We start from the raw sequence: 15,381 nt of genomic DNA, 5'->3' as shown, positions 1-15,381 counted from the left end.
GTGCACCATTCAATATCCCAGATTGCGAAAACTTTGTGGTGGAAGACCGATCACAAATCGGTCTCCGGCAGGCCAATCTCCAGAGTTGGTTTACTGGTAGCCTTTTTGGCCAGGTGGTCATTAAGTTCATTGCCTGGTATCCCAATATGTCCTGGGGTCCAATTGAAGGTCACTGAATGTTCACTGTAGGTCACTGAATGTTCACTGTTCTCGAGGGCATAAAGAGACTCATGGATGGTCATTACCAAAGGATGTTGAGGGAAGCAGTGGTAGAGAGCTTGTAAGCTGCTTAACAAGTCACTACAGATGACAGAGGACTCACCAGCTCAGAAGTGGATATGCTCAAGGGTGCAATAAATGGCTAACAACTCTGCACTGAAAATACTTCAGCCATCTGGCAAGGAGTGCTGTTCAGTATGTCCAGTGTGAGCGTAAGCAAAGCCAACAAGGCTGTCGACCATTGACCCATCGGTGTAGACTATTTCTGAGCCCTGGAACTCAAAAATGGTGCAAATGGTTCTGAGCACTATGGGACTTAACTTCTGAGGTCATCAGTCCCCTAGAACTTAGAACTACTTAAACCTAACTAACCTAAGGACATCACACACATCCATGCCCGAGGCAGGATTCGAACCTGCGACCGTACGGTTGCGCGGTTCCAGATGTAGCGCCTAGAACCGCTCGGCCACTCCGGCCGGCACCTGGAACTCGCCGAGATGAGAGAGAAATCGCCGGCGGAGGGCCTCAGATGGAACAGAGCCTTTTGAGCTTTGCGGTAGATCCAGCCAAAGCCGTGGCTGAAGCCGAGATATGGACCATGGAGGTGTACGGAAGTGGACCCACAGGAAACGTGGTAGGGGGAAAGCGTTGAGTTCATTAAGAAGCGACCGGACACGGATGGCGAGTGGATTCCCAGTGCTGGGTCACTGTTGCGTCAGATGGATTGTCGTGTTAAGAAAAAGGAGATGATAATTTGGATGGTGAAGCAAACTCAGAATGAATGTGGGCGGTATAATTTGCAAGCAATAGTTGCCACCAGATCCTCAATAGAGGAATGCCTGCTTCCACAAGGAGGCTGTTCACAGCTCATTCGGAAAGTTCCCGTTGAGAGCCGAACTCCGCAGTGGTGGACAGGGTCCAGCAGACACTGTGCAGAGGGTGATGCTGAACCATACACCAGGCTCCCATAGTCAATACAGGATTGTACGAGGGCTTTGTACAGCTGAAGCAGTGTAAGACAATCAGCACCCCAGTCGGTGTGGCTCAGGCATCGAATAATATTGAGGGGCCGCCAGCACTTGTCCTTAAGCTGATGAATATGGGAATGCTGAATTAAGTATGCATTCAATGCCAGTCCCAAAAAGTGGTAAGTCTCCACTACATCTAGTAGTTGGTCATTGAGGTAAAGTTCTGTATGGGGATGGACAGTACGATGACAACAGAAGTGTATGACCAATCTTTCTGTATAGCTCCCTGCAGTCGGCGTTCAGCCACAACAATAGAAGAGGAACAGCAAAAATCGTCAGCATATAGGAGAGGAAATACTGATGATCCTACTGCTTATGTGAGACCATTGACGGCAATTAAAAAGAGTGGGACACTCAGGACAGAGCCCTGCGGGACCCCATCCTCTTGTATATGGGGTGCACTGTGGGATGCACCAATATGAACTCTGAAAGTGCGGAGCGACAGGAAGCTGTATAAAAATTGGGAGCGGGTCACGGAGACCCCACTCATGCAGAGTAGCAGGGATGTGGTGTCGCCAAGTGGCATCACAGGCCTTTGTCAGGTGGAAAAAGATGGCAACAAGGTGTTGTTTTTGGGCAAAGGCCAAACAAATGGCAGACTCCAGGTGCATCAAGTTGTTGATGGTGGAGCATCTTTGGCAAAATCTGCCTTGGGACAGAGCCAGAAGGCCCCGAGACTTAAGGAGCCAACACAACCGCCATCTCACCATGCATTCGAGTAGCTTGCACAGAATGTTGGTGAGGCTGATAGGATGATAGCTATGAACATCTAGTGGGTTCTTACCAGGCTTTAGCACTGGGACAATGATACTTTCCCGCCAGTGCGCCGGGAATTCGCCAGCGCTCCAGATGTGGTTGAAGACGGCAAAGATGTGGCACTGGGGATCCGCTGAAAGATGTTTCAGCATTTGCAAATGCATGCGGTCTGGGCCGGGGATGTGTCAGGACAGTCGGCAAGGGCACTGAGAAATTCCCGCGCACTGAAGGCAGCATTATATGTCTCAGGGTGGTGTGGAGCAAAAGAGAGGTGTTGTCGTTCCATCCTCTGTTTGAGGAGATGAAAGATAGGGTGGTAATCTTCAGATGCAGAGATCCGGGCATAATGCTCAGCAAGACGCTCTGCAATTACGTCTGGATCGGCCGATACAGCTTCATTTGTGGAAATTCCAGGAACACTTACAGGTGTGTGATAGCCGTAAAGTCAATGAAGCTTGGTCCATATCTGGGAGGGGGAGGATCGTGTTCCAGTGGTGGAGACATAGCGTTCCCAACACTCCTACTTTCTTTGTTTGACAAGGAGGCAAAACTGGGCACAGGGCCGTTTGAAGGCAATGACATTCTCCAGGGATGGGTGGTGCTTAAGATGTTCGAGGGCCCGTCTGCAGTCTCTAATGGCCACAGCAATTTCCGGCAACCACCAAGGCACTCATTTCCACTGGGGACAACTGGAGTAACAAGGAATTGCCAATTCAGCTGCAATAATAATGGTATTAGTGATGGCATAAATCACCTCATCAATGGTGGCATGCAATGGAGATTCAACAGTGCTAGTGATTATGAAAGTGTCCCAATTAGCCTTGGGAAGAGCCCACCTGGGCAAGCATCGAGATGAGGGACACTGGAGTAGGGACAGGAAGAGTGGAAAGTGGTCACTACCACACAAGTCTTCATGTGCTCTCCTGTGGATAGGTGGGAGAAGGCCATGACTGCAAACCGAGAGATCAGTGGCTGAATATGTGCCATGTACCACACTGAAATGTGTGGGGGCACCTGTATTTAGGAGGTAAAGGTCGAGTTGAGTTACTAGGTTGTCAGCATTTTGCCACAGCCACTAATCTTGGCTCCATCTCACAAAGGATTATGAGTGTTAGAATCACCCTGAGGGGAACAGGTGGAGAGAGTTGTGAAATGAGTGCAACCAATACATGGGGTGGCGCGTCACCATCTTGAGGGAGGTAGACGTTACAGATGGCGATTTCCTGCATAGTCTTCACCCTGACAGCCACAGCTCCTAAAGGTGTTTGAAGGGGCACAGGTTCGCAACAGACAGAGGTAAGGACAAAGATGCGAACTACACCTGATGGTCTGTCACAGGCAGGACAGTTTTTGTAGTACCCCGATAGCCATGAAGGGTGGGGCTCCGCATTGCAGGAAACCAGGTTTCCTGAAGGACAATGCAAAAAGAAGGTGTAACTCTTTAAAGTTGACGTAACTCAGCCAGGTGAGAGAAAAAACCGCCGCAGTTCCACTGGAGGATGACGCTTTCTACTCCTCCACCTACAGGCTCAGCTAGAGTGATCCCATGCTGTAAGTCCCAACATAACCTCCAATTTGTACTGAAATCTATAGGCCCTTCCCAGAACATCTCTCCTGAATCCATCTCCCTCCTCCCTCCTATGACACCCCACACATCCACCTTCTACATGGCCCCCAAAAATCCACAAACCCAACCATCCTGGTTGCTCCATTGTAGCTGACTTGTGCTGCCAGTGAAAAAAATTTTGTTCTTGTTGACCAACACCTCCAGTCAATGTTGATGCCGTCTCCCTGTACACCAACATCCATCAATGCCATTGCCTTGCCACTATCGAGCGCTACCTCTCCCAATGGTCATCCAGGCTCCAAACTCACAACCTCATTCCTTACACACATTACCAACCCTGTCCTGACAAACAGCTACTTTGGCTTTGAAGGAAAGATTTACAGACGAATCCATGGAACAGCCACAGGCACATGTGTTGCACTCTTCTATGCCGACCTTTTTACGGGCCATCCATAGGAAACCTTCATTGCCTCCCAAAACTTCCAACACCTAGTTGGGTTCAGGTTCATTGATATCTTTGTAAACTGAGCCCAGACCGGCCTGGGTGGCTGAGCGGTTCTAGGCGCTACAGTCTGGAACCACGCGACTGGTACGGTCGCAGGTTCGAATCCTTCCTCGGGCATGGATGTGTGTGATGTCCTTAGGTTAGTTAGGTTTAAGTAGTTCTAAGTTCTAGAGGACTGATGACCTCAGAAGTTAAGTCCCATAGTGCTCAGAGCCATTTGTACCATTTGAACTGGACCCAGGACCAAGACACCCTATGTGCATTCCTTCACAACCTCAATACCTACTCTTCCATCCGCTTCACCTCGTCCTCCTCTACCCAACACACGACCTTCATGGACTTCGACCGCCACCTCATTGATGGCTCCATTCACACACCTGCCCATATTGAACCCTCTAACCACCAACAGTACCTGCATTTCCACAGCTACTTCCTTTTCCACACCAAAAAATCTCTCCCATGCAGCGTAGCCACTTGTGGACGACGCTATCTGCAATGACAATAACTCCCTTGCCTGCTATGCTGAAGACCTCTTGAAGGCAATACCTCCAAACCTAGTCCACAAACAGATTTCCTCTATCATATCCTCAAACACCTCCAGTCCTTCACCATGCCAAAGAATCAGTTACAAAGGAGTGTGGCACCCTTGTCACCCAGTATCATCCTGTACTGGAATACCAAAACCATCTTCTTCTCCAGAGCTTTGATTATCACTCATCTTGTCCAGAAAGAAGAACATCCTACCTAAGATCTGTCCCATCCCTCCTTAAACTGGTGTTCCATTGCCCATCGGAGCTACACAACATACCAGTTCGTCCCTATGCCACACCCACTCCAACTCCCACAACCTCCACCCCCCACCCCCCACCATGCAGTCCCATTACCAACCCCTTGTAACATGAATTATATCCCTGTGCCCCAGGTGCAAAACCTGCTCTGTCCACTCATCCAGCACTTCTTATACCAAGATTTATCCTACCCCATCAGAGGCTGGGCCACCTTTAGAAGCAGCCATGTCATATACCAACTCTGTTACGAACGCTGCACATCTTTCTATGTCAGTTTGACTACCACCCAGTTGTCCACTAGGATGAGTGGCCACCGCCAAACAGTTGCCAAGAACAGAGTGGGCCACCCGGTGGCACAACCTACAACTGAGCACAAAATGCAGAATCTCACTGGCAGCTTCACAACAACCCAAGCCATCTGGACCCCCCCCCCCCCACCAGCACCAGCTTCTCTGAAATATGCAGATGGCAGTTATTCTTACATTGTTCTCCACTCCGTCGTCTGCCCTCAATTTCAGCTAACCCACTGCACCTTGTTACACCTTTCCTTTCCATCCAACAGTTTCACCTTCCTCCATCCTGGCCTCAGTATCAGGTAGCCTACTATGCCTGCACTCTCCACCCAACTGTTTCCCCTTCCTCCATCCTGCCACTACCTCCCAATTTATGTCCCCATCTTATCTTCAATGTGCCACTTCCTACCATCTGCTACAACTGTGCCAGCCCATATACCTGCCTCCCCTCCCTTCTACATTCCTAGCTGGCTAATTGGCTGCCTCCTTCTGAGACAATAGCCACCCAACCCCCAGTCCCTGTCCCTGCCTTCTGCTTCCCTCTCATTTTATTTATCCCACTACAATCTAGCTCGTCAAATGATGACTCTGAAAGCTAGCAAGCGCTCTTTCATTCACATAGGCCTATGACAGCTCAACACTTCTGCTTTTTGTTGAGTGTTCTCCCTTAATCCACAAGTATTTACATTGTTCAGGAACTTTCATACAGTGTTTAAAATGAACTTTTAATTTTCAGTCTGGAACCCATATCTTCGAGGCAATAGATGTTGGTGCTCCAATACAGTGCATAGACCAAAATTGGGGTAATGTTTACATGGGGAACAGGGATGGAACAATTGCAGTATTCAATATTGAAGTAAGTAGAATTGCATGCATAACATCTCATCAATTTCCAATACAGTATAAAATACTGCAATATAATCATATAAATGCTGTGTATTTATTGTGTATGTGACTGAAAAAATAAACAATGGGATGCATAAAAATACTCACTGTATAACGCAGATGCTGAATGCCAGGTAGGCATATAAATAAGAGTAGTAACATGATAAGAGTAGCTTACGAACTTTTGGAACTCCTCAAGAAGAGTGATCTCCAGTTGAAACTTGAATCACAGATGCTAATCGAATATGAGTCACTTATAGAATTTCTCAGCCACGAGCTACAAAAATAGCATCACAACCTGTTTTGATTTCTTAGTAAGCTGTCATCAGACATTGTGTTTAAAAATAAAGAAAAAGACAAGTGTCAAATACTATTAAACTAGTTTACTGCTCAAACATCTATACGCAGCTGCTCACTATTGAATATGTTACATAGTAACTCATCAACTCAACAAGAGAAGATAGAGCCTCATGGTGTGAACATATCTGCCCTCTGACTGAAGGCTACAGTTAACTAAATGATGGTACAAAGCTGGTAATTTTTAAATTGTAAACATAAAATTAAAAATGTTCACGATACAAAATTGCTTCAATAAAAGAGTTTTATTGTATGATGGTTAATGTGTTCCTTTAATCTGTATGCCTAATCAGTGATTCCTCTGCAACTTAGTGTGCACTGGTATGAAACTTAGTGGCAAATTAAAACTGGGGATGACTCATAACTTGCCCGCACAGCTTCCCTTCCGCTTCTCCTTCTTTCCCATTTTCCAAATTTCAGTGTTACTGAAAGAGTCATTCTGAAAGCACTCCCCTAGATTGTGGATAGACCATTGTGCTACAAAATTCTTTCCTCCAGAAAAGCTAGTACCGTAATGTATGCAGGAGAATGTCTTTGAAGTTTCAGAGGTAGAAGAGAGGTAAAGGCAGATCATTTGTCTGGCTTATTTGTCTTGTGACTGATAAAGGTCTGGGTTTGAGTCTTTGTCTGATGTATTTTTAATCAGCTGGGAAGTTTCAGAGGCTAGCCTACATGAAATACACCTTCTAAAATAATTCAGGTGTACTTAGAGTCTACCATGGTCACAGCATTAAGGGATACTGTTACCTTGTAGGTTACATTCCATCAATGGCACCAGCATGTGGCGTAGTTGAAGGTGTGACAGTTTACATCATAAGGCTTTGACTTATCAAAGGGCTGTCATAGCTGTGCATGCACATGTGACTGCTGAGCTGTGCCCGTGCTATCACTTACAAAGAATTGGGATATTTCGTACATAAATATGTAACTAAGTTGATGGAGCAGCATCTTTATGTATCAGTTTGGTTAAGAAATGCCTGTCACATTGGAGTGAAAGGAGGGGGTGCGGTCTGAGTACTTGTCTGATTGACAGGTGTATCTCTTGTCAGACATGGGGTGGCTAAAGATTCGACCAAGATAGCAAAGCTGGAATGCCACCTTGAGTGTGTATAGTTCTGAGAAAGGGCATCATTTTAGGTTACAGTGAAAGTAAATCAAAGCTAAGGAGAGTGCAAAGTTCTGCAGTTTAGTTCTAGGATTGTACTGTGTAGAAATAAGAGTTGGTGATTGTTCAGTGGGTGCCTGAAACGTGGGGCAATATGTCTAGGGGAGTGATATGGTAGTGTGTGTGCATGGGGGGAGGGGGGGGGGAGGTTCCTCTAACTGAAGGCTTCACAAGAGTTTCAACAAACTCAGATAGAAAGACTACTATCCTTGAAAGACTACTATCCTTGCATATGCAGTGTCCATAGATACCAGATCTGTAGAGGAAGTCTGTCTGATGAGAATAGGGTGGCTACTGCTGAAATGCAATTATTATTGGTGGTTGATGGAAGCAGTGTGGTTAGAAATTCCAATTGGCAAAGAAAGATTAGGGATCAACGTACTTGAGCTCTAATACGCCTTGTGTATAATTTCCTCAGCTTCTTTCATGTTGTAGGAATGTCTTCATTTTTAGTGGAGATGCTGAGTCACAAATAGGCACAACAGAAAGACTGTCAAAGAAGTTAACTTTCGGTCAAAAACGCCATTGGACACACACACACACACACACACACACACACACACACACACACACATGACCACAGTCTCTGCCTGCTGAGGCCGGGCTGCGAGCAGCAGCACATGATAGTAGAAGCAGTCTGGGTGGTGGGGGTAAGGAGGAGACTGGGGCAGGGAGGGGGAGGAATATCAGGGTAGGAGTGGAGGATGGTAAAGTGCTGCTTGTGGGAACATACAGGGATGAGGTGGAGAGAGGGTAGGGCATATGGTGAGTAGTAATCTATCCTTTTCATAATATTATCCCATCATGGTTTTTCCATTGCTTGATTTGTCTTCAACTTGAGCACTTCAAACACTGCCATCCTCATGCATTGTATGGAAGACCCTCATCATTCAGGAATTCCACTCCTAGGGTAGTGGCATGGTACCTTTCTGTGGGAACTATGGGACAGTAGTCAAAGAACACATTAGCAGTGTACAGAAGTGACTTTTTCCCCTAATGTCATTAAACGCTAGTCCACTCTACAGCTTTAATTGCAGGTCAAAATAAAGAATAATGATTGTAAAATGTGTTTCAAAATGGACGGATTAGTCACCTGATTTAATACATTTATATTGGACTACACCACGGCCAACTAGAGAATAGTAATCTTACTGAACTCAGGTTAATTCCTATGCACTGAAAATTGTCCTTCGAATACTAATGTAACATAAATAGAGGTTTGTGCAGATTTAAATTAATAATGTGAAATTCAACAACTGTTCAGAATAGATCAGATGTTGATTGTTTAGTTTTTGCTCACTGTGACTATTGATATTGTCATCACAAATATTGAATATGGCTTATGACATACCTTAGATATACTGATAAAAGCTCTGATTATGCAAAACTGTTTTCCTCTGTGGTGTGGATGATGCATCTTTTATGGCATCACTTCTTATGGCTTATAAAGAATATTGAAAGTTTCTGCAGTTGTGTTACTACGTATTCTTATTGCAAGAGTCAATTTTTAAATGTTATTTCTTTTGTACACAGGTGGTGTGGCCATACATAAGATTCTGAAACCTCACCACTATTTCTTATAGGGATACTTCACACAGTTTTTGCATTTATCTCACAATTGGATTTTCCATTATTTCAATCACTTCTCTATCTTTTTCTCAACATTGTTTTCATAATTTTTGTGCACTTACTTTTAGATTTGTCTGTGATTGGTACCACACATATAGAATAATTATGAGGGTAAGGATTGGAGGAGAGGAGGACTATTCAAAGTTTGGGACAAAAGATTATCTAGGATCATAGATCAAGGGATGTTCAGCAGTACAGAAAGAAACAAAAATCAGCACTCTCATTCCAGCAGTCTGTTCACTTTTAAGTTTTTTCCTCTTGTGAGAAATCAATAGGAAAAACAAATACATAAATCAGTTGTCTGTGAGTCTTAATCTACATAGTTGTTTTGTTATTTCCCCTGTTCAAAGGAGATTTGTAGGAGGCTTTTGATGCACAACCATTGCCACCCTATAGATTTTTGAAAGTAGATGTAGATGGTAAATATTTATAGATTTATAGAGATTGGTGCTCAGCTGGATGTTACATTTCAGCTTGCAAAAACTTTGAATTATGTGATATTTTTGTATATTTGTACTTATAATTTTACATTTAATACTTTGTTGACCACTATAATTTTTTGTAGACACGTCAGCTTTTGAATCCGAGGCTATCATGTACTGATGAAGCCATCCTTTCATTGAAGACTGCCAAGGAGGGTCCCAGACAGGTTCTTTTAGTATCCTGTCGTAATCAGCCTCTCACTATAAGGGATGCAAAAACAGGTAAATGACGTACAATTTATCATAATTGTTTTATAATATGAGAATTCAATCTGTGTATATTGCATAGTACTTTTCCCATGACTGACTGAGAGAGATATTTTGTATTTCTTCATTATTTTTTTTGTCTTGGCAGAGGGTAATGTGGTATCCTGATGGTAATAAACTATCGTATCTCATTTAATACAGATTAGGCATATTGCCTAAGGGGTACACAGAGACCTTGTGTAATAATGAAGGCTGAGGAATATAATAAAAGAATATCTTATTTTAGTTAATGACAGAGCTGAATTTGGGAAAACTTCTGATTGTGTGTAGCAGAAAGTGGAGATTATCAATTATTGGTAATATAATGTAAATGGACAGATAAAAATATCTACTCACAAGCGGAGGCAGGGGAGCAGACACACAAAGGGATTTAACTTTCACAAGGTTTTGGAGCTGGTGGCTTCTTCTTCTGGTGGAAGAGTTGAAGGGGAAGGAAGAGGGGCAAAGGAAAAGGACTGAAGAGATTTAAGGAAAGGGGTACAGTTTAGAAGTCACCCAGAAACTCAGGTCAGGGGAGACTTACCAAGAGAGATGAGAAGGAAAGACCGATTGTCGGGGACTGCACCGGATGAGATTTGAAAACCTAAGAGATTAAAGGTGGAAGACAGGGTGATATGCAAGACAGAGATTACTGCTTAAACGTTGTGCACTGGTTAGAGTGAAAAGCTAAGTGCACTGTATGTGACAAGAGGTGGGAGGGAGGGGGCAGTGAGAAATAGACAGTTTAGACAGTGAAAGATGTAGGAAACTAAAACGGAGTGAAGAAAAGAGTAATTACTGTAAAGAAATGCTGAGACAGGCGAAATTAACATAAATTAAGGCCAGGTGGGTGGTGAGAACCAATGGCTTGTTGTTGTGCTAGTTCCCACCTGCGGAGTTCTAAGAAACTGGTGTCTGGGGGAAGAATCCAGATGGTGCTTGTCATGAAATAGGCACCGAGGTTATGCTTGTCGTGTTGTAGAGCATGGTCTGCAACAGGATATTGTGTGTTGCTAGTATACACCCTCTGCCTATGCCTATTTATCCTAATTGATAATTTGGTGGTGGTGATACCAGTGTAAAAGGCCGAACAGTGTTTACGTAACAGCTGGTTTCACAGCTGGCTCTCCTTCTGATAGTATATGTTTTGCCAGTTAAGGGCTGGCACAGGTCGTGGTAGAAGGGTGCACAGGGCAAGTCTTGCAGCGGGGACGGCCACAGGGTAGGAGTCATAGCATAGGGAAATGGGTGCAGAAGGAGCGTAGGGTTTATCAAGAATATATTGCGGAATTTGGGAGGGCAACGGAAAGCTACTTTTAGTTTGGTGGGCAAGAGCTCAGACAGAATGGATCTCACTTCAGGACACAATTTTTGGAAGTCATGGCCTGACTGTAAATCTGTAAATATCTGCTTCCAATTAAATTTCACATGGTCCTATTCCGAATCCCATGTCACTTTCCTTGATGTTGATCTTGTCCTCACTGAAGGCCAGCTACACACTTCCGTCCACATTAAACCTACCAATAAACAACAGTGCTTACATTTTGACAATTGCCATCCTTTCCGTGTCAAACGGTTCCTTCCCATGCAGCCTTGGCATGTGAGGCAAACGTATTTGTTTGGATGCAGACTCTTTACGGCAATACACCACCACTCTCACTTCAGCCTTCACTGGACATAATTATCCAAACAGCATAGTTCAAAAGCAGATTTCCTGGGCCATCACATCCAATCCTGCTACTGCTGATCCATCCAAAATACAACTTCAGAGCACACCACTTGTCACCCAGTATTGTCCTGGTCTTGAATGTATCAATCAGCTACTTTGACAAGATCATGACTTCCTAAAATCATGCCCTGAAATGAGATCCATTCTGTGTCAGATTTTGCCCACCACACATAGAATTCTATTCGTTGTCTTCCGATCTCTGCAATATCCTTGTCAGACCCTGTGCTCCTTTTGCACCCATCTCCCTACCATATGGCTCCTACACCCGTGACTGTCCTCAGTGTAAGACTTGCCCTGTGCGCCCTCCTACCACCACCTATTCCAGCCTGGTATCTGACAAAACATATACTATCAAAGGAAGAGGCACCTGTGAAGCATCACGTCATATACCAGCTGTTAAGTAAATTTTATTCAGCATTTTACATCGGGATGACTACCATCCAGTTATCAGTCAGGATGAATGGGCATAGGCAGAGGGTGTATACAAGCAACATGCAATATCTCGTTGCAGAGCATGTTGTACAATATGATAGTCATGACTTCGGTGCCTGTTTCACCACACGCGCCATCTGGATTCTTACCCCAGACACCAGTTTCTCAGAATTCCGCAGGTGGGAACTAGCACTATAACATGTCCATGGTTCTTGCCACCCACCTGGCCTTAATTTACATTAATTCCATCTGTATCAGCATTTATTCACATTAACTACCCATTTCTTCACTCCTTTTCAGCTTTCTACATCTTTTATTTCCTGACTTGTCTATTTTTCACCATCACCCTCTCACCTCTGTCTTTAGCTTTTCACTCTTATTAGCTCATGCAAGATGTTTTAGTAGTAATCTCTGTCTTGCATATTATCCTGTCTTCCACCTTCAAGCTCTCGGGTTTTTCAAATATCTGTTCTCCATGGAAGGACTATTGTATGTGCTTGTGAGGACCTAGGCCTGTAATTTGTGTATCAGAATTTGGAAGATTTCTGTTACAAGAGTGGCATTCGGCATCTTACAACCCCTCCATTTCACTGTCAGTGGACGTGGAATATCAACAGTTTATTAGTTTAGTAGTTAGTGTGTTGGGGGAGGAGGAAATTGTACTGGACGTGGAATATCAACAGATAGAAATCAACTGTCATTCATAAAAAAAGGTCTTGGCCAATAAAGAAGAAACAGAGAAAGGAAATGATCATGGAAAAACTAAGTGTTAAAAAAAGTGAGAAGGAAAAGAATTTGAGATTAGCTTTCAGCTCTTTCTCCCACACATTTATTTTCATTTACCTTTGCCGAATATCAATATTCCAGTTTTTAGAAGTGAAATTACAGTGACCAGTCCAATACTTTGCACCATTGACTGCTACAAATGGCATATTCTTTGTTCCAATCGTTGTGGTTCCACATCCATCCATTTCATTCACCTTCATTTAGCTCTTTTGTTATCAACTGTCAAAGCCATGGTCACTAATGCATATTAGTCTTTTCTTTGCTGCCACTACAACATCCTGGGACAGCACTACAGTATTCATACATTGTCCACAGTACTCACAGGTGAGTCAGAGACCGACTGAAGTTTTTCTCCAGGAATGATCACCATCATTTTTCTTTCCTTTCATGTAAGTTTTTTAATCCCTCACTTGAAACTTCAGGGCTTTTTGAGGCTTTCAGTCTCATATTTTATCTGTTGGTGTCAATCATATCTGAAACATGACCTCTGAAGGTTCATTTGTGCAATTTATCAAACTTCCATGTGTGATTTTGAATAATTAATTAATGGAATTTAAATGTGTTTTGTTTTATTGTGTTCTACAGTTTTTATTAATTGTAGAAATAACTTCGTGTAACACCGTACTCTGCATGACTTCTTTTCCCCCTCGTATTGACCAATAAGGAACACATAATAACTTCAGTTCTGCTTCTTTTCTCATTGTTTTCTGTTTTTCTAGAACTCTTTCATTTCTTCCCATGTTCTTTTTCTTTCTTCTGTCCATGTTGTTCCTGATTTCTTATTTCTCATAATTTAATATTTTATTTTTCAAAAGATTCCTGTGTGCCATTTCCTATTCCTTGATGTTGTTCCTTTCTAGATCTTTCCTTGTTTCCCTAATCCATGTTGTTGTCGATTTCTTCTTCCAGAAATACAGGAATATTTGTTTTTGAACCTATTCTCGTTCATTCGGTAGAGGTGTCCAAAAAAAAGATTAATCTTTTTTACTTCTGGTATTTTCTCTATAGTGCTGTAGATCTCCTCATTACCTCTCATTTTACAGCCATCTGTAGTTTGCATTGCACCCATCATTGGTCTAACTATCCATCTTTCAAGAGCCTCTATTCTCTGCAGCTTATAGTTCATTGTTAGACATTCACGTCCATATAAACATTGTGGTTGTATATCTACAGTAAAGTGTTTTAGTTTAGTTTTTCTAGATATGCATTAATTGTTCTAAATATTCTTTGTAAACCATATGCTCTTTCCATTTTGTTAGGCCTTACATTTACTGCAGATTTTTCTAGTCTATTCTGTTGTATAGTTTATCCAAGATTTTGAATTTACTTACTCACTATTTTATGTATTTGTTTTTCCATGAATTTTAGTATATTTTTTATGTTTGCCATGAATTTTGTTTTTTCAGCTGAAATTTTGAGACCAGTTCTATTTGCTTTTTCTTTGAGAAGATTTATTTGAATAACTGCATCTGTCAGATTTTCTAAAAGTATTGCAAAATCTTCTTCAAGAGCCAGGCAGTTTACCTTAATTCCATTTATTTCCATCCTAGAATTATTGTTTCAATTTTGTGATCCTTGAGCTCCAAACTCCAGATGCTTACAATGTTTTCTAGAACACTGTTAAACAGCAAAGTTGATGAACTCTCCCCTTGTCTAACACCAGTTTTCATTTTAAATGGCTGGGATAATTCTCCCATAAATTTAACTCCAGAAATTGTCTTTGTTAGAGTTTCATTAATAATGTTTGCTAATTTTGCTGCAACACTAAATTTTTTAATGATTTTTTCTATTGTCTCTCTGTCAACTTAATCAAATGGTTTTTTGAAATTAATAAAGGATTCTGTTATAGGTTTCTGGTTAGCATTCTGTAGTGAATTATCGATTTTAGGTTTAAAGTCTGTTCTGTGCAGATTTTCCCTTTTGAAAACCTCCTTGATATTCTCCCAATTGTTTGTCTAAAGTTGCTACCATTCTTTGCAGGAGAATTTCCGATAATAATGTCACATAGAAGAATGTGTAATTAGATGAATGACCATCACTTAACTTCACTTAATGAAGGTTTATTCAGCACTTGCACATACAAGAGTGCGGAGCGAACTGCCTCTGGTCAGAACACATTCAGCTACAGAACATTCCAGTACAATGATTCGTGACATTTGTGGATACTTCTAGAATGTACTCGAACCGAATATAGAAATTAAAATTGTACAGTCCAGGTGAATTTTGAACTCATGGCACACCATGCAACAGTTTAGTATCATAACCACTACACCATGGTGCTACTCAGCTTCTTCTGCGACATTGCTCCCTCCTTAGGAGAACAGCGTCTCGGTGTTACGTCCTCCTAGTCCGGGAACAAGTCATCGGTCCTGCATACTCTGACTCCCGATAACTGATGCTCGCCCTGGCGGTGATCTTCTTAGAACTTCTTTTGCCGCTACGCTCTTTGTCATCTTTCTGCTTGTTGCCTGCCGCTGGAGCTTCGAGTTTACCCTGGCAAGATCCTTGTAGGGC

General features: G+C 42.8%; 1 protein-coding gene across 1 annotated transcript in view; it reads left to right on the top strand.

Annotated features, from left to right (window-relative positions):
- LOC126198979 (uncharacterized) overlaps window positions 1-15,381 on the top strand; it is a 201,036-nt gene that overhangs the window by 138,829 nt on the left and 46,826 nt on the right. The window contains exons 11-12 of the mRNA XM_049935649.1: window positions 5,893-6,012; window positions 9,758-9,896. Coding sequence (XP_049791606.1) covers window positions 5,893-6,012; window positions 9,758-9,896 — 259 coding nt within the window. The remainder of the gene's footprint in view (window positions 1-5,892; window positions 6,013-9,757; window positions 9,897-15,381) is intronic.

Source organism: Schistocerca nitens, chromosome 1 (assembly GCF_023898315.1).
Source record: "Schistocerca nitens isolate TAMUIC-IGC-003100 chromosome 1, iqSchNite1.1, whole genome shotgun sequence".
NCBI lineage: Eukaryota > Metazoa > Arthropoda > Insecta > Orthoptera > Acrididae > Schistocerca > Schistocerca nitens.
The sequence above is the reverse complement of the archived record's forward strand: the minus strand, read 5'-3'. Positions and strand labels throughout refer to the sequence as shown.